The 19204-nt window shown below is 44.2% G+C and overlaps 1 protein-coding gene across 1 annotated transcript in view; it reads right to left on the bottom strand.

The window, feature by feature from the left end:
- The window catches only part of LOC126095044 (DNA-directed RNA polymerase III subunit RPC7), a 61045-nt gene that overhangs the window by 34275 nt on the left and 7566 nt on the right, over positions 1-19204 (bottom strand). The window contains exons 2-3 of the mRNA XM_049909718.1: positions 9501-9575; positions 9158-9384 (exon numbers count right to left, since the gene is read on the bottom strand). Coding sequence (XP_049765675.1) covers positions 9158-9300 — 143 coding nt within the window. The 5' untranslated portion in view covers positions 9301-9384; positions 9501-9575. The remainder of the gene's footprint in view (positions 1-9157; positions 9385-9500; positions 9576-19204) is intronic.

The raw sequence follows: 19204 nt of genomic DNA, 5'->3' as shown, positions 1-19204 counted from the left end.
CATCTTGTCACAGTGTTACACCGTCCAGGTTATCTGGATACTTCCCACTAACACCAACCTGTCAGAACTCTGGAGATGGGAACTTGCCCTTCAGTATATCCTCTCTTCTCGTTACCCACCAGGCCTCAACCTCCACAAATTTCAAGTTGCCGCCACTCATACCTCACCTGTCATTCAACGACATCTCTGCCTCTGTACTTCCGCCAAAAATAGGTACTTCCGCCTCGACTGACATCTCTGCCCAAACTCTTTGCCTTTACAAATGTCTGCTTGTGTCTGTGCGGATGGGTGTGTGTGTGTGTGTGTGTGTGTGTGTGTGTGTGTGTGTGTGTGTGTGTGTGTGTGTGTGTGTGTACCTGTCCTTTTTCCCCTTAAGGTAAGTCTTTCCGCTCCCGGGATTGGAATGACTCCTTACCCTCTCCCTTAAAACCCACATCCTTTCGTCTTTCCCTCTCCTTCCCTCTTTCCTGATGAAGCAACCATCGGTTGCAAAAGCTTGAATTTTGTGTGTATGTTTGTGTTTGTTTGTGTGTCTATCAACATGCCAGTGCTTGTGTTTGGTAAGTCACATCATCTTTGTTTTTAGATACATCTAAAAAGTAAGGTTGACAGGAGTGGAAAATGGCTAAGCAGGAATGGCTAGAGGACAAATGTAAGGATATAAAACCATATATCACTAGGGGAAATATAAATACTGCCTACAGGAAAATTAAAGAAGCCTTTGGAGAAAAAAGAAGCAGTCGTATGAATATCAAGAACTCAGATGGAAAACACCCACTTGCTCTGTTTGGTTAAGTAATGGACTTTGGCACAAAGACATTGAAAAGGTAATAAGACTGTCTGAGGACGGGTGGCACTTAAGGTATCGCAAAGCCCGACAATGATGACGGATGGCGATGGCCGTAGTCCAACAAGGGACGGGGCAGCAGTAAAAGGTAAAAGGAGTCCATCGAGTGGGGGACTGCAATGATGACAAGGCAAATAATTGTATCAGACATGTCACAGATGACTATCAATACAACCTGACAAAGAGAGGGTGAACATTACCTGGGAGGTATACAGAAGCCAACCAGTATTACGGAAAGCCCAGGGGAGTAACCTGATCAGGGAGTGAGAGCATCAACGGGAAGTGGCCACTATCGATGAGGTCATTTTGCAGCGACCACTGTAATGAAGGGAGAAGGGGAGAGGAAGTGAGCGAAAGATCTATAGCAATGAAATGGGTCATGGTCCGCAAGAAGCTTGTCTACAAGGAGACCTCAATCAAATGAAGCACTGCCACACACGGGGTGATGGGCATTAAAACCCCGAGGAGGAGGAAGGGAGGGGAGGGGAGAGTTGTTCTAGGAAGGTAGTTAGGGCAGCAGCTGTAGCTGGCCTAGCAGGAAGGAGTTAGATACTGCAAACTGTGACCCCAGAGCGTAACTGTACTTTGAAAGCAACCGCTTCCAATTCAGTACAAATGGGAATCCATGTACTAATAAAGTCTGTATGGACCAACATGTAGCTACCAACCAGAAGCCCTCAAAGTGCCAACCTGGTTCTAACAGAAAGTATGGAACCTACAAAGGGCTGGTGAATGAGTATCAGTAAAATAAGATTCCTGGAGAATGGGGACACAAACTACAGTGTAAAAGAAAATAAGGAATTGCAATTCTGGAAGGAGATGGTAGTAGCTATTACAATTCCACTGAATGAGGATGGAACGGGAATCCAAATGCAAGGCAAACGGGCTGAATCCCACTTGGTTGGTGGCTGGATGTGCGGCTTCCATAACACCGATCACAATTAACCTTGACCTTCTCTGGGAGAGTGTCCCTCTCAAATGCCAGAATAAAGGCGCCAGTATCAATGCAATTGTCCTTACAGCCTTTACGGACAAAATGAACACCCCACCTTCCAGTGGCCCAGAGTTTCTCAACAGTTTGAAGGATGAGGTTCCCATGGAAAATGTCTCCTAGAACCATATTCAAAGACTGGTGAGGAATAACGGACACCAGGAGGTGGCCAATATGGTCACAGGTACAAAGGGCCACAGATTGGGTGACAGAAGCATATAGGTTAAACTCCTCCTGTTCATTCAGCAGTAATTCTGGTTGTCGTTTATTGTGCACATAAATCTCCATTTCCTCAAGTAGATTCAATAACTGTCACTTTGGTGCCCTATGCAACACTTTCATATTCTTCTCTGTTTCCTACCGAATGTTTTTCTCCATCTAATGTGTACCAAAAGCACTCTTATTTTCGCTATACATATCCTCTCTGAAACAAGTCTTGAAATTCCTTCCTTACATAGCACCAGGGACTTTTAGAGATTTAGTGTCAGCAAACTTAACTTAGTTGGTTACACACTGTTTTTGTTTTGTAACAGATCTGAAAATGGCAGTAGCCAAAACCGGTAATAGCGAAGTGTAAAAATTTTTGTGATCAAGACGGACCTATAAAATAAAGTACCAAAAATATTATCACAGACTCATTTTCAGACTTTATGTCTTCAATTGATAAAGCAGAAAGCAGGAGAGGAGCTTAAGAGATGTAATAGATCACCCAGATGGCAGAAAAAAACACTACAACTCCACTGGAGAATTGTGCTGTTTGTATACTGTGAGGGCGTGAAAGGACTAAGGAGGTTGGTTACGTCCTAGGTTCACCTGCTGCCACTGGTTGAGAAGCTATTACATTAAGACACGCAGACTACGAGACATCATGTGTGGTGCAGTTTGGAGCCTCAGAGGCTACTGGGGTTGCTGCCGCAGCCAAAGAAGCAGAACATGCAGAGTCCAGTGGCGTCAGGTCCACTGGGATTTCCTTAGTCTTGGATGACTTCTTTTTGTCTTTCTGTTATTTAGAAGGTTTGAACGACTAGGAGGGTTTCACTGAATTAGTTTCAGGGACTGAAAAAGATCATGAATTCCTACAACCGGCAGCCTGTTGTTCCTTCAGCTACTGGCAGGTATCCAGTTGCTGGCAGATGTCTTTGAGGGATTGTCCTGAGGGACTCCTTCCTGGTGTAAGAAGCCAGATGAGGGTGATGCATCTCCAGCTATGGGATGGGACTCAAGGTCCCTGGTGGATGGAGAACCATTGCCTCCAAAGTAGGTGTTGGGGAAGCAACAGGAGGAGAGCCCCAGACCATCAGAGGGCAGGCATAGTCGAGCGGCCATGATGGCTCACAAAAGGATGCATAATAGAGGAAAATACCATCAGCAGAGGGGGCGACATCATCATAGCCTATAGCATACAATGTTGCCATGTGTGCAGGGTGCAGACATTCATTTGTTCTCAGCCTCTTGATATGTCAGTCTGTACAGAGTCTTATATTTTGTATTTTTTCTCTCTGAAAGCTGGTGCAGTCTGGTGAGCAGGCAGAATTGTGCTCTTCACAGTTTATGAAAACGGAGGAGGAGCACAGGGAACATTCAAGTTCAATGGTTGTCCGCAACTCCTACAGACTGGGCTGGCGTCGCAATGCGAAGACACGTGCCCAAATTTCATACATTTGAAGCACTGCGCACTGTATGGCGGAGGGTGAGCAGGGGGAGGGGGTCAGTAGAACATACAATATCACTTCACACCAGTATACTATCACCTTGACCTTTTCAGGTGACGAATTACCCTCAAAAACCAAAATGAAGTCACCAGGAGCAATCCAATTGTCCTTGGCCCCCTATGGAAACGACGGACAAGAGTACACTCCATTGCTCCAAATTGATGCGTAGCTCATTTTCAGACTTGAAGGTGAGGTCATGATGGAAAATGATACCTTGAACCATGTTTAGACTAATGGGGAGTTGTGGTCACGAAAATGTTACCCAGCTTGTCACACAAGCAACCAACGCCTGTGACTGGGCTGGAAATGCTGTTTTAATCAAAACTGACCCGCTATTCATTTTGGAGATGGCTGCAACTTCCACAAACTTACCCTCTATATTCTCTACAAAGAATAAAGGCTTTGTGAGCAAAAACGAATCCCCATCTGTCCCTGTACACAGCAGGTATTGGGAAGTACTTCTCTGCCTGTCGCTTAGCCTGGCATTTCTCCCATATCTCTATGCGCTGACCAAGTTCTTTCCTTCTGAAGACCTGCTAGAGCCATGTGACCACCAGTGGGAGAAAGCTTCATCTGCTTCATATGCATGTCATCCACCATGATGACAGTGCAGGTAGCCAAGCACATACTCACAAAAGAGTTGTAAGCCCCTTGGGGGAGGGGGACCATAGTGGGAATACTACAGTTCACATTAGCCAACTTCCATTCTATCGGCAAAAGGAACCACATAACACAGCTGTCCACCACTTCTTTTCATCCTGTTTGAAAATCTCAAGCTGACTATTCGGTCAGAAGCTACAGGTCAAATGAACAAGGTGACAGGAGGATATGCAACGAATTGATGCATGGTGCAAGGAATGGCAATTGAATCTCAATGTAGACAAGTGTAATGTGCTGCGAATACATAGAAAGATAGATCCCTTATCATTTAGCTACAATATAGCGGGTCAGCAACTGGAAGCAGTTAATTCCATAAATTATCTGGGAGTACGCATTAGGAGTGATTTAAAATGGAATTATCATATAAAGTTGATCGTTGGTAAAGCAGATGGCAGACTGAGATTCATTGGAAGAATCCTAAGGAAATTGCAATCCAAAAACAAAGGAAGTAGGTTACAGTACGCTTGTTCGCCCGCTGCTTGAATACTGCTCAGCAGTGTGGGATCCGTACCAGATAGGGTTGATAGAAGAGATAGAGAAGATCCAACGGAGAGCAGCGCGCTTCGTTATAGGATCATTTAGAAATCGCGAAAGCGATACGGAGATGATAGATAAACTCCAGTGGAAGCCTCTGCAGGAGAGACGCTCAGTAGCTCGGTACGGGCTTTTGTTGAAGTTTCGAGAACATACCTTCACCATAGGGTCAAGCAGTATATTGCTCCCTCCTATGTATATCTCGCGAAGGGACCATGAGGATAAAATCAGAGAGATTAGAACCCACACAGAAGCATACCGACAATCCTCCTTTCCACAAACAATACGAGACTGGAATAGAAGGGAGAACCGATAGAGGTACTCAAGGTACCCTCCGCCACACACAGTCAGGTGGCTTGCGGAGTATGGATGTAGATGTAGATGTAGATGTAGAGGATAACGTCCAATGGCTAAAAAAATACAGGCTGACCTCCATGAAAAAATTAATTACTCAGGTTCCGAGTCCTCCATTCTTCGTCTTCTCCGCTCCCTTGGTTTCCGATTCAAGAAGTGTAATGAGGGGTGGAAATTCTTAATGGAACGCAGAGACACTGCAGCAGCAAAAATGAAGTTTCTTCATACAATGCACTTCTTGCGTGCTGAAGGCACCAGGCCTGTAGTGTATTTGGATGAAACTTGGGTTTCACAGAACCACACCAATAAGTATATATAGCATGACTCCAAACGAAATGCACTTCGAAAGTGCCTACTGGTAGAGGTGGTCAATTAATCATTGCCCACACTGGTTCATTAACCACAGGATTCATACAAGAGGCCAAACTTTTTTTTTTTGTGGTGGGGGAAAGTTCTTGCCAATCCAATTACCATTCAGAAATGGAGAAGTTTTTTAGAATTGGTTTATTCGGCTGTTGTCTGTGCTGGAAGAAGGGTCAATTACCATGGTGGATAAGACAAGCTACCACTCCATTCAGATAGAAAAGCTACCACGTTCAAATTGGTGCAAGGCAGATATTATGGAGTGGTTAAAGAGAAAGAATGTTTCATTTTCAGTCAATGAAATGAAGACTGATCTCCTGTCTGAGGAAGAATTCGTGGGTGCCAAAAAGACTTACGAATTAGATCAAGTGGCAAATTAAATGGGTCACCAAGTGGTAAGTCTACCACCATATCACTGCCAGTGTAATCCCACATTGAATTGGTGTGGGCCCAAGTAAAGCAAGAAGTAGCGAAAAGAAATACTACTTTAAAACTTGATGATGTCGAGAAGCTAAGACACGAAGCTCTTGACAACGTTACTCAGCAGGACTGGGAGAGGTGTGTAAAACAAGCAGAAGCACTGCAAGAAACTGATTTCTTGAACCAGGGTTTAAGAGGCACCATAGTGGAATCTGTGATGATACACCTGGCTGAAACAAACGATAGTGAATCTGAAGACACTGAGCCAGAAGATCCTTCAGTTTAGGTAAGTGCTGTCTATGTAAAAAGCTGACTTGATTTAAATGTTTGTCTATTCATCTTAGTTATAGAAGACATACTGCGAATGTTTTTCCCTTACAGTAGACGTCTGATAAATTTATCAGAAGTGGTGGCAATTAGTTTACTCGACAGTAACTGTCAATTAAATAAGATTGTCAAGTCTGCATTAATTAACAAAAACCTGAATCAAATGTCTTTACATTTGGATATAATCTTACTGCATTTGGTGTACATTCGAAATTTAACTCCTTTTTTTCATAGAATGATTTACTAGCTGTTACATAGTAAGGGTAATGCAGTTCATAAAATGACAAAATGTTGTGGTGCTTCTGTATCAACGGTATATATAAACAGTGCACTAACACTAGAACAGTCCCAGCACCTATTCTGATTCTCCGAGAAGAGCACAGAAATCTATGATATTTGACAACTTTTACAAAAAAGCTAGAACATAGAATTGTATTACTTTAATATGGCAGAGGACAGTATCCAATGGCTACAGAAATACAGGGTAATGTCCATGATAAAATTTATTATTCTGGCCAGTCACTTCAATGCACTGTCTTCTCTGCTCACTTGGTTTTTAATTCAGAAACTGTAATGATGGACGAAATTTGTAACACAAGGCAGAGAATATTACAGTAGTAAGAAAGAGGTTTCTGTATACCAAGCACATATTGCATGCCGAGTATAATAGGCTTACAGCAATTTAGATAAAACTTGGATTTCACAAAACCTTTCAAAAAAATATTTTGCTTAAGTTCAGTGAAAATATTGGCTTCAAAATAACAATCACTTTTGCAAGGCGTATATTGGCATTTTGAGTCATGGATGCAATGAGTTGTCCGAACAAAACTCTTGGCGATGGCCTACAACGACATGTGCGCTGCTGCGCACAGATTATCACAGAAGTAATTTCCCTCTGTACGTGACACGATACAATAATGATGTCTGAAATGTTACCAAAAATAATTCTTAACAACTTTCTTGTGGGAAGTTTCTTTGCAGCCCTACAGAACAAAAATTCATTAGCGACTACATTTTTTTCTATGCAGTCGGCACAGTTTCACACCTCTTATAATATTATTTTTTATCTCAGAATACTTTTAAGTTTCTGAAATAAAAGATTCAGCATATCCATCTGTAAACTTTGAGGATGTTCATATATATTTTTCAGTCCAATTACATTAGTGATTCTGTTACTGCCGCAGGTTGAAGTAAAAAATTATTTTCCTCCAAAATTTCTTGTAAGGTTAGTTTTCATTTTTTTCCTAGCAGATAGTGAGAATTTTCTTTTGGAAAGTACTCCATCATATTCTAGACTAAAAATAGAGTTGCCAAATATTTTTAAATTTTTACAAACGTTTGAAATCATCACTAAAAAACTGGCAATGCTGTAAGGTGACGAGATGACCTTGAAGCCCTATTTTTGTGCCAGTTACTGAAGTTGTAGGGGAGGCATTAACAGTTCAAAATAGTGGCCAGACGAGAGCACTCCACACGATGTCAAAATCAGCTCTGTCCCTGAAACGATCTCACCGAAAACCAACTAGCCATCTCAAAAGACCAACACTGTCAGCTGTGCCTTCCAGTCACCCCCAGTGAGTATCGTCACCTCTCGTAACTGACTTCCAGATGCCACACTTATTGTGCCCTCATTTTCACCCACAAATCTGACCTCAGTCCATGCCGTAAAGAGACCGCCGCAGGCAATAGATTTTGGAGGCCCCCAGTGACTGCAGCACTGTCTGCAGCTGTCAAAGACACAGCACCATAAGGAGAACTGGTCCCTACAGCCTGGTTAAAGGAGATGAAGGATCTAATATCTCACCACTCCAGTAACAAGAAAATTGAGTAGTGTGTGGCAGCAATAGTAGTTCCAATTTCAGTAGTCATGACATCAGGGGAATGCAGTAACACCATTCGAAGCAATAAATACTCCTCTTGATGGCTGGATCAGCAGTTTTTATCTTGCTATTGAGGCCTCTGTACACCAGTTGTTAAATATGGCAGTTATCTCACTTTCTGTATCTGGACATCGAGTTGGAAATATTGATGGTGTATGTTGTCTTTAGATGATTTTTGGCTTCGTTCATAGGTACTAATTTGAGCTCACATTACTTGCAATCTTAACTTTCACTTCCAACTAAATTCTGAGTCATCGACTTACTTATAATATTGCTTCCTGTAGCTGCATGATTCACAGCAACGATCTGCACAGTTTGTGTCCGACTCTGACTCATAAGTACATACACAGGACAGTTATAATAACCAAATTTAAATCCTGATAAAGTACTGCATTTCAACTCAGTAGCCGACAGAAAGGTCAGAATAAAATTTACATGAAGTCACTTTCAAATAAACTGAAAAACCATTCTTATGCCTGTCATTAAATCAATTTAGTGACAACAGCTTTCAATTTAATAACAGCCAATCACAAAGATGTCACAGATCAGTCAGTACACTCATGTATCTAATCCAGGATGATGGTAGGAAACTGCAACAGACTTTCTAAACCACTAAAACAAAGTTTCCATACATTGGGAGTGTGGTCGGTGAGAGGAAAGTCCGAGTACAAACACTCCATCAACCTGAATATGCTCAGTCCAAAGAGTAAAAATTCGAAATTGGGCCACGAGCAGTAATCTGAAGTATAAGCAACAGACGAGCTGCCGACGGTGGGAAATCTTGAGGCACAGGGACAATGAGAACACGCTTGGGCTCGGGCAAACAGCTCGGGTCAGAGGCAACTGCCGGCACCGTTGCAAGACATCGAAGAATCTATTTTTCAAGTTCTATCTCGTGTAGAGGTCACTGCACCATACATGTTTGAAAATGATCTGAAAAGTGCCTGTTGGATGGTGAACATAAGTATATGTAATCCCAGTTTTAAAAAGACTTGCACTGCACTTTTTGGAGTGGCACAAACGCATTCCTTTGCTACTTCGGGTAATTCCCAGCTAGATAAGTCCTTACCTGAGGGCCACAGGTCTATTCTCCAGTGGTGGGTACAGAGGTGGTGGCTGCAGAACAGGAGTTGGCATTGACTCTCCAACGCCAAAACCCAACTGCTCTACTCCCGTCAGCTGGGAACCACGGCCCCTTCCTCGTCCAACCATTATCTTCTAGTTTTAGTTCACAAACTTAGGAACAGGCTTTCTTTCAGTCTCTCTTTCTTCTTCTTCTTCGTCTTGGAAATTTTCCTATTTTTAAAGAAACCTTATGGTCATGTCATGTAATTCAGAAAAAAACCATACAATTAATTTCAAAATTAAGAACAGTCTGTCTCCACTACCAGAAGCATTTGAAACACACTTACTGGATCATATATCACTTTCACAATGAGTGAACAACTTGGGCACGTAGCTACTTCTTCCCCAGCTTTCAGCTCCTCCTGTAAAAATTTTTTTACACTAATACATCTGCTCAGAATGTGCTATTAATTTTTCAAATTTAGAACAGTAATACAATACCAATATTTCACACTGAACTCATATTAATAAGAAAGACTACAAATCCTGATTTAAGAATCATATTAGTAACAACTGATTTCCATGTGTTACATTCTACAGTATCATCAGCAGTCGGTTTACTCGCTGTTGAAAGTTGTGACCCCACTTCTTCATTTATTTCTTAAGTAATTGGATCTTAGACTACCCATACCCATCCACACTAGTCTTTAGCTCTTCTTAATATATGTGCTGGGGATTTCTTTGACCAACATGGAAAGATAAACTTCTTGTGGTGATAAGTTGTTCTATAATGGAAGAATTTGTTCTTTTCTCTGTTCAGATACATGTAACATCTTCAGACAACACCACATTACAAAGGCATCAATTCAGCTGTTGTCACTAGTTTTCACGGTCCAGGTTTCATACCCATACAAGAACACAGAGAACACAAATGATTCTGCCAGGTGCATCTTTGTTGTTTTGGATATTATTTCGTTCTGTCAAATCTTCATGAGTTTAGCTAATGTGGCTCGGCCAAGGATGAGTCATCTTTTTATTTCTTTATCACACTTTCCAGTGTCAATGGTCAGAGTTTCTAAATATATTCACTACCTCCAAATACTTCAGATACTTTAAGAAACCTGTAAGTGCTTTTACATATTTTTCCACATACAACAACAAATGTTTCATCATGAAATACAGTAGACAATCCACTCAAACAAATCTCATTTTAGTCTATTCCGCAAAGCTAAGTAAGCTAAACTTCCACACAGAATTTCAAAACATCAATATTTTCACAAAAACACATTTTTGCCTGAACAGTGAGGTGACCAAAACCTGAACAGTTTGGATGGTTGGTTGGTTTAAAAAGGGGGATGGGGAGTCGGGGGAAGTGGGGGGGGGGGGGGGGGCAGGACCAAACTGCGAGGTTATCAGTCCCTTGTTCCCAGTAAAATAATTACACAAGGGAAAGAAGAGAAGAAAGGAGACGTACAGCACAATAACAGGAGAAAGGAAGAACCAGAAGAATGACAGAAGGACAACCAACACTACTTTGGACAAAACATGAAAAGAAAATGACAGAAGTAAGAAAAAAAGGGAGAAGGGGGTAAAAACAAGAGAGCAAATGACCGTGGCTGGCTGACCATGAGAATAAAAAGGAAAAGCCAGCCACTCTGCGACACATTAAAACATCCACCCTAAAAGCATTAGAGTGCAGAACACAAAGGGACAAAGAACATGTGCTAAAACTTATATAGAATGATAAACGCCACCGTCACATATAAAACATAAATTAGCTGATGAGGTGTTGTCAGCTAAAACTAATGGCCACGAGTCTGGTAACTGAAGAGTCCGTCACAGGGCAGCCAAAGATGGACAGCACACCAAGATATGGACCATTGTCAGCTGGGTGCCACACAGGTGGGTCATTGCGGCGCACGAGGTAGCCATGTGTCACCCAAGCGGGACCAATGCGGAGCCGGCAGAGAACCACAGAGTCCCTGCGAGAGGCCCACTTAGAGGACTGCCACACATTCGTAGTCTCCTTAATCGCATGCAGTTTGTCGTGCATGCTGAGGTTATGCCATTTTGTCTCCCAAAGCTGCAAAATCTCACGGTGTAATACTGAATGCAGGTCAGTTTCAGAGAAGCCAATCTCCATAAGCGGTTTCTGTGTAGCCTGTTAGGCCAACCTGTCAGCAAGTTTGTTGTCTGCGATTCCAACATGACCTTGTGTCCAGACAAACACCACTGAACGACTGGACCATTCCAGGGCATAGATGGGCTCCTGGATGATTGCTACCAAAGAATGACGAGGGTAGCACTGGTCGGTAACTTGTAGGCTGCTCAAGGAGTCAGTACACAGAAGAAACAACTCCCCAGGGCATGAACGGATGTGCTCAAGAGCACGAGATATAGCCACCAGCTTGACAGTGAAAACACTGCAGCCATCAGGCAAGGAATGCTGTTCAAAATGTTCTCCATGGACATACGCAAAGCCAACATTAGCATCAGCCATCGAGCCATCGGTGTAAACCACTTTGTGGCCTCGGTACATGTCAAGAATCAAGAGGAAGTGGCAGTGGAGAGCCATGGGGTTTACTGAGTCCTTAGAACCATGCGAAAGGTCCAGGCAAAGCCGTGGCCTAGTTGTACAACATGGAGGTGTACATGAATGTACCTCAAGTATAGGTGGTGAAGGCAAGGACTCCAGTTTGGAAAGAAGGGATCCGACACGAACTGCAATTAGAAGCCCTGACCTGGGCTGCCGAAGCGGGAGATGAACCACCGTGGATTGGGAAAAGGAGACGGTGATTCAGATGCACAGAACTACGAATGGGTGCAACATAACTGGCCAGCAGTTGTGCATGCCTAACCTGCAATGGAGGGACTCCAGCCTCCACAAGGACACTGGTCACCGAACTCGTCCTAAAAGCTCCTGTCGCTAGGCAAATGCCACAGTGGTGCACTGGGTTCAGTAAACGCAATGCAGAGGGCACCACAGAACCATAAACCAGACTTCCATAGTCAAGGTGGGATTGAACAAGGGCTCTGTAGAGATGCAGCAGTGGAGATTGATCTGCACCCCAGTTTGTGGTGCTCAGGCAGTGGAGGGCATTGAGGTGCTGCCAGCACTTCCACTTAAGCTGATGAAGTTGAGGAAGCCAAGTCAATCGGGCGTTGAAAACCAGTCCTAAGAATTGATATGCCTCCACTACAGTGAATGGATCGTCATTAAGGTAAAGTTCTGGTTCTGGATGAACGGTACAACGCTGACAGAAGTGCATAACACACAACTTTGTGGCAGCAAACTGGAAACCGTGGGCTAGAGCCCATGACTGCGACTTGTGGATGGCTCTCTAGGCGCCACTCAGCAACACCAGTACGAAATGCAGAAGTCATCTGCATACAGAAATGGTGAGACGGGTGGCCATACAGCTGCTGCTATGCCATTAATGGCCACTAAAAATAGAGAGATACTCAATACAGAGCTCTGCGGGACCCCATTCTCCTGGATATGGGAGGAACTATGAGAGGCATCAACTTGGGACACAGAAAGTACGATGCAACAGGAAATTTTGGATGAGTATCAGGAGAGGGCCTCAGAGACCCTACTCGTATAATGTGGCAAGCATATGATGTCACCAGGTCGAGTCATACGCTTTTCGTAAGTCAAAAAAGATGGCAACCAGGTGGCATCTGGAAAAGGCTGTTCGGATGGCAGACTCAAGGGACACCAGATTATCAGTGGTAGAGCGACCCTGGCAGAAGCCACCCTGACATGGAGCCAGTAGGCCACGTGACTCCAGGACCCCACCCAACCGCCAAAACACCATACGTTCCAGCAGCTTAGAAAGAATGTTGGTGAGGCTGATGGACTGATAGCTATCCACATCAAGCAGGTTTTTACCATGTTTGAGCACCGGAATTATGGTGCTGTCCAGCCATTTGCTCGAAAGATGCCATTGAACCAGATCCGGCTGAAGATGACGAGAAGATGTCACTTGTAGTCAGATGACAGATGTTTAATCATCTGACTGTGGATCCGATCTGGCCCAGGAGCTGTGTCGGGGCAATGTGCAAGGGCACTGAGGAGCTCCCACTCTGTAAATGGGGCATTATAGGATTCACTGTGGTGTGTAGTGAATGAGAGGACTTACCCTTCCAGCCGCCGTTTGAGAGTGCGAAAAGCTGGGTGGTAATTCACCAATGCAGAGGCTCGAGCACAGTGCTCAGCAAAGTACTCAGCAATCGTGTTTGCTTCGGTAGATAACACGCCATTTATGTTAACACCGGGAACACCTGCCGGGGTCTGGTACCCGAAAACACATTTAAACTTTGCCCGGACTTGGGAAGTTGGTGTATGGCATGCAATAGTTGGACATACCACTCCGAACACTCCTGCTTCCGTCACTTGGTAAGTTGGCGAATGCCGGCACAGAGCCATTTAAAGGCTATGAGGTGCTCCAGGGAAGGGTGCCGCTCATGCCACTGTAGAGTTCGCCAAAGCTCCTTAATTGCTTCAGCGACTCCCGGCGACCACCAATGGACTGCCTTTTGCTGGGGCCACCCTAAAGAACGAGGGATTGTGTTTTCTGCCACAGAAACGATTGTTGTAGTCACCTGCTCAACTATCACATCAATGTTACCATGTGGGGGAGATTCAATGGTGACAGCAGAGGTGAAAGTTTCCCAGTCCACCTTGTTTAAATACCATCTGGGCAGGGGTCCATGGGCCTGACACTGGGGCCCTGGGCTGCAAACTGATAAATCAAGGGCAGAGTAACTACCATGAACCTCACTGAAATATGTGGTGGCCCCAGTATTTAAGAGGCAGAGATCAAACTGAGACAGTAAAGTTTTGACATCTCTGCCTCAGCCAGTAAGCACAATGCCATCCCGCAAGGGGTTATGAGCATTGAAATCTCCCACCAATAGGAAAGGTGTAGGGAGTTGATCAATCAGTGCAGTTAATACATTCAGGGATACTGCACCATCTGGAGGAAGATAAACATTGCAGACAGTTCCTTCTTGCATCGCCCTTATTCTGACAGCCACAGCTTCAAGAGGGGTTTGAAGGGGCGCAGTTTTACTATCAACTGAGATTAGGACACAAATGCAAACTCCACCTGACACTTGATTATAGTCGCTACAGTTCCTGTAGTACCCCTTATAGCCACGGAGGGCAGGGGTCCGCATTCCTGGGAATCAGGTTTCCTGGAGGGCAGTGTAGAAAGAGGTAAAGGTTAACAGTTGCTGTAGCTCAGCCAGGTGGTGGAAAAAACTGCTGCAATTCCACTCGAGGATGACGTCATTGTGAGACTGGGAAGACGTGGAACATTCATTCAATGAGGCAGTTTACGCCTCAGGGTCACCTGCTGCCGACTTTTTGCCTGAGCAGTTTATATCCATCGTGTCTGGAGTTCTGGCGAAATCTAGGTCCTCAGTGGATGCCGGAGTTTGGAGGTAGCGGTGGTGTGGGTGCCACTGTAATTCCCTTGGTCTTGGGAACCTTCTTTTGGGTTCCTCTCACTGCTCCTTGGCTGGGAGGACTTCACTGATTCAGTCTCAGGGACTGAGTATGAGCATGAATCCCTATGACCAACTGCATTTGGGCTCTTCAGCCATTGGCAGGTGTCATCTTTCCCACGAGCAGAAACCTGGGAAGGGAGTGACCCAAGGGACCCCTTTCTAACGAGAGGAGCCGAAAAAGACTTACGCTTCTCTGGCTCAGAAATGGGGACTGATATCCCTGATGGTTGGAGGGGTTGTTGCTCCAGAAGTAGGTGTGTGGGAGCAACAGAGAGGGAAGTGCCCCCCCCCCCCCCCCCCCAACATCATGGGGACAGGTGAAGTCTTCTGGTTCTGAGAGGCAACAGGAATGCGAGGAACTGATGGGGCGACAACTGTTCTCATAGTGGCAGTGTAAGAGGTGGTCATAGCCACAGGATGTAGGCACTCAAATTTCCTCTTGGCCTCAGTGTAGGTCAGTCAGTCCAGGGTCTTGTATCCCACGATTTTTCTCTCTTTCTGTAAAATCCTGCAGTCTGGCGAGCAAGGTGAATTATGCTCTCCACTGTTGACACAGATGGGAGGCGGGGCACGTGGAGTATTGGGATGTGATGGACATCCACAATCTCGACATGAGATGCTGGAAGTACAGCAGGAAGCGTTATGGCCAAACTTTCAGCAATTAAAGCACCGCATTGGGGGAGGGATATATGGTTTCACGTCACAGCGGTAGACCGTCACCTTGACCTTCTCGGGCAATATATCACCCTCAAGGGCCAAGATGAAGGCACCAGTGGCAACCTGATTATCCCTTGGACCCCTGTGGACACGCAGGATGAAATGAAAACCTCGCTGGTCTAAATTGGCATCCAGCTAATATTCAGACTGCAAAAGAAGGTCCCGGTGGAATATAATAACCTGGACCATATTTAAGCTCTTACGGGGCGTGATGGTAACAGAAACATCCCCCAACTCGTCACACACGAGTAATGCCCACGACAGGGCAGAGGATGCTATTTTTATCAAAACTGACCCAGAGCGCATTTTGGACAAGCCCTACACCTCCCCAAACTGAGGCTTCATGGACAGGAAAGATTCCTCATCAACTCTCGTACATACAAGGTATCGGGACGAGTAGGTATCACTGCCATCATTAGCCTGAAATTCCTCTCACGGTGTGGCCAGGGAGGGGAACGGTTTGGGATCATATTTCTTAGCATTGAAATTAGACTTTGCCTGCTTAGAGATTGCTGGCGGCGGACCACCAGCAAGAGATGACGTACTAGGCTTCATGGCGTGTCATCTGTCCTGATACCACCCTCTCCAACCAGGGGCCCTCCCCATTGGCACCACCCAGCCTCGGCAAGGGCCACCTAGCAGGATGGCCATTGCTGGGAGTCCCAATGCCTCTGGGAGATGGGCATCTACTCCATGGCATATGTGGGGAGTTAACGGCGCAGGCATCAGCAGAGCGATAACTGTGTTGTCAGGGGGCTACAACCAACAGGGTGCATGGCAGCCCCATCACAACGGACTGGCTACCGTGCTGGATATGAGGGGCTGAGAAGTCCATGGTGATCTTCGGTGCAAAAAGCGACACTGCATAGTGCATGGTGGAAAACGCAAAGGCCGAAACGTGTAGACTCCTTTTAGATGTCTCGTACAACAGCTACAAATACCTCGGACCTATTCTAACCCCCGGACCCGCAGAGGGGAAACTTGAATTCTAAACACCTCCACCACTGGTATGTATAGTGATCAGCCAGAATATTATGATCATCTACAGAGATACTCTGCAAGTCACCGTATGATGCGTGGCAAAGGGTAGCCTGTACCACCTCCCTTACACTTACATGTTGTTTGAACCTGCCAGTAACAAATCTAGCAGCCCCCCTCTGATTTGTTTTGATGTCATCCATCAATCCAACCTGCTCCCCCCCCCCCCCACCCCCTCCCCATGGAGGACACCAATGTTCTGCATGTGGTCTCCTTTACAGGTGAACCACTCTTTCCTAAAATTCTCCCAATAAACTGAAGTTGACCATTAGCCTTCCCTATCACAGTTCTCACATGCTCGTTTCACCTCAAATCGCTTTGCATTGTTATGCCCAGATATTTAAACAATTTGACTGTGTCAAGCAGGACACCAGTAATATTATATCCGAACATTACAGGTTTGATCTTCCTACTCATCCGCATTAACTTACATTTTTTCAAAATTTAGGGCTAACTGCCGAGCATCACACCAACTGGAAATTTTGTCTAAGTCAAATTTTATCTTCCTACAGTCACTCAATTTCAACACCAGACCATACTCCATGGCATCAGCAAACAACCATAGATTGCTACCAACCCTATCTGACAAATCACTTATGCGCATAGAAACAACAGCTATCCTATCACACTTCCCTGGGGCACTCCTGACGATATCCTTGTCTCTGATGAACACTCACTGTCGAGGACAGCATACTGATTTTATTATTTAAGAAGTCTTCGAGCCACTCAAACATCTGTGGACTTATTCCATATGCTCGTACTTTTATTGACAGCTTACAACAGGGAACCATGTCAATTGCTTCCCGGAAATCTGAACGTATGCAATCTGCCTTTTGTCCTTCATCCATAGTTTTCTCAGTATATGATGTGAGAATAAAGCAAGCTGAGTTTTGCAAGAGTAATGCTTTCTAACACCATGCTGATTTGTGCACATATACTTCTCAGTCCCAAGAAAGTTTATTATATTCAAACTAAGAATATGTTCAAGGATTCTGCAGCAAACGGAAGTTTGCAGGTCCATTTTTTTTTTTTTTTTTTTTATATATATATATATATATATATATATACTGGAGTCAAATGCACTTTTTTCCAGTTGCCTGGGACTTTGCACTTGGTGAGAAATTCACAATAAATGCAAGCTAGCTAAGGGGCCAAGGCTATACACTACTCTTTGTAAAATAGTGGTTTATTTGCTTTCAAATCTTTCAGTTGTTTCCCAATGCAGGTATGCTTATTACTATGTCATACATACAGGAGTCCACCCAATGGTCAAATGATGGTATGTTTGTATGTTCTCCTGTGTGAACAATTTCTTAAACATGAAATCTAAGACTTCAGATTTCTTTTGCTATCTTCAACTACCACACCAGGCCAGTCAACAAGGACTGAATGGAAGCCTTAGACCCGCTTAGCCATTTTACACATGACCAGAATTTTCTCAGGTTCTTTGCCAGATCTATTGTGACGGTGGTAGTCATCATATGCTTTGCGCATAGATCTTTTCACACACACACACACACACACACACACACACACACACATATATCTCTACTAACCTTCACTTCTTGTCATTTACGCATTTCCTTTTGAACCAGGAGTGCAACACCCTCTGCTTTCTCAGCATCTGCCGAAGTTTGTTATTAAACCATGGTGGGTCTTTTCATCCTTTATCCACTTACTAGGCACATAACTCTCCAGACTAGGATTTACAATCTGTTTAAACCTGGCCAATAATTCCTCTCCATCCACCTTACTAGAATTAAGTGATGCCAATTCACTGCTTATCGGCTCTATCTAACAGAAACACTCTCCTAGCCTTCTTGACTGATTTACTAACTTCATAATCATAGCTGCTGCAATCACATCATGATCACTAATCCCCATCTCTCTACTAACATTGTTATCAACATCCAGCCTATTAGCAACTACAAGCTCCAAGGTGTTTCCAAGCATGTGGGCCGCCGAGGTAGCTGCTCAAGACATTTTTCACAAAACATGTTCAAAAGTATTTTTCTTGACTGTCCATCTGCAGCCCCCTCCCCTGCAATGAATCCATAAGCATCCCACTCTATACTCTGCAGGTTAAAGTTGCCTCCATCTAGTATTGTATGCTCTGGGTCTTTATGCGCTATTGACAATAGACTTTCCTTGAATGATTCTAGAATTGTCAGTGCAGAATTGGGTGGGCAGTAAAAATATTCAACAATTAACTTGGTTTCACCAATACCTGTTACACATGACCACATGATTTCACTGTCACACTCAACTTTGACCTGAATAAAGACAATATTTCTGTAAATTGCAATGAACACTCCCCCTCCTATGGCCTCTAATCTCTCTTTCTGATATACATTCCACAACTCACTAAATATCTCAGTTCTGGATTCAGCCAACTCTTGGTCCCAAGAATAATTTGAGCACGAGAACTTTCCTGGAGAGCAGTAAATTCAGAAATTTTGTTATGAATACTCTGAAAGTTTACTGATAAAATTGTGACAGTCGAAGTGTCTTTATTCTGAATGCTGTTTGACTTCCTTTGATCGCCTACCTAATAGCCTGTACATCCACCTTTGGCACATATAACAGCGGTGACACATTGTGGCATGGAAGCAAAGGGGTCTCTCGGTAGCCCAAAGCATAATGGAGCAGCCACTACATTGTCTCTGTCCCACACTACAAGTGTCAAGAAGCTGTCCCCTGGAAGATGATGGATTCATGTCCTCCCATCAGCATGATGAAGAAGGTATCAAGATTCATCAGACAAAGCAATGCTCTGTCACTG

Source organism: Schistocerca cancellata, chromosome 8 (genome assembly GCF_023864275.1).
Source record: "Schistocerca cancellata isolate TAMUIC-IGC-003103 chromosome 8, iqSchCanc2.1, whole genome shotgun sequence".
Classification (NCBI taxonomy): Eukaryota; Metazoa; Arthropoda; class Insecta; order Orthoptera; family Acrididae; genus Schistocerca; species Schistocerca cancellata.
This window is presented reverse-complemented; position numbering and strand designations above follow the sequence as displayed.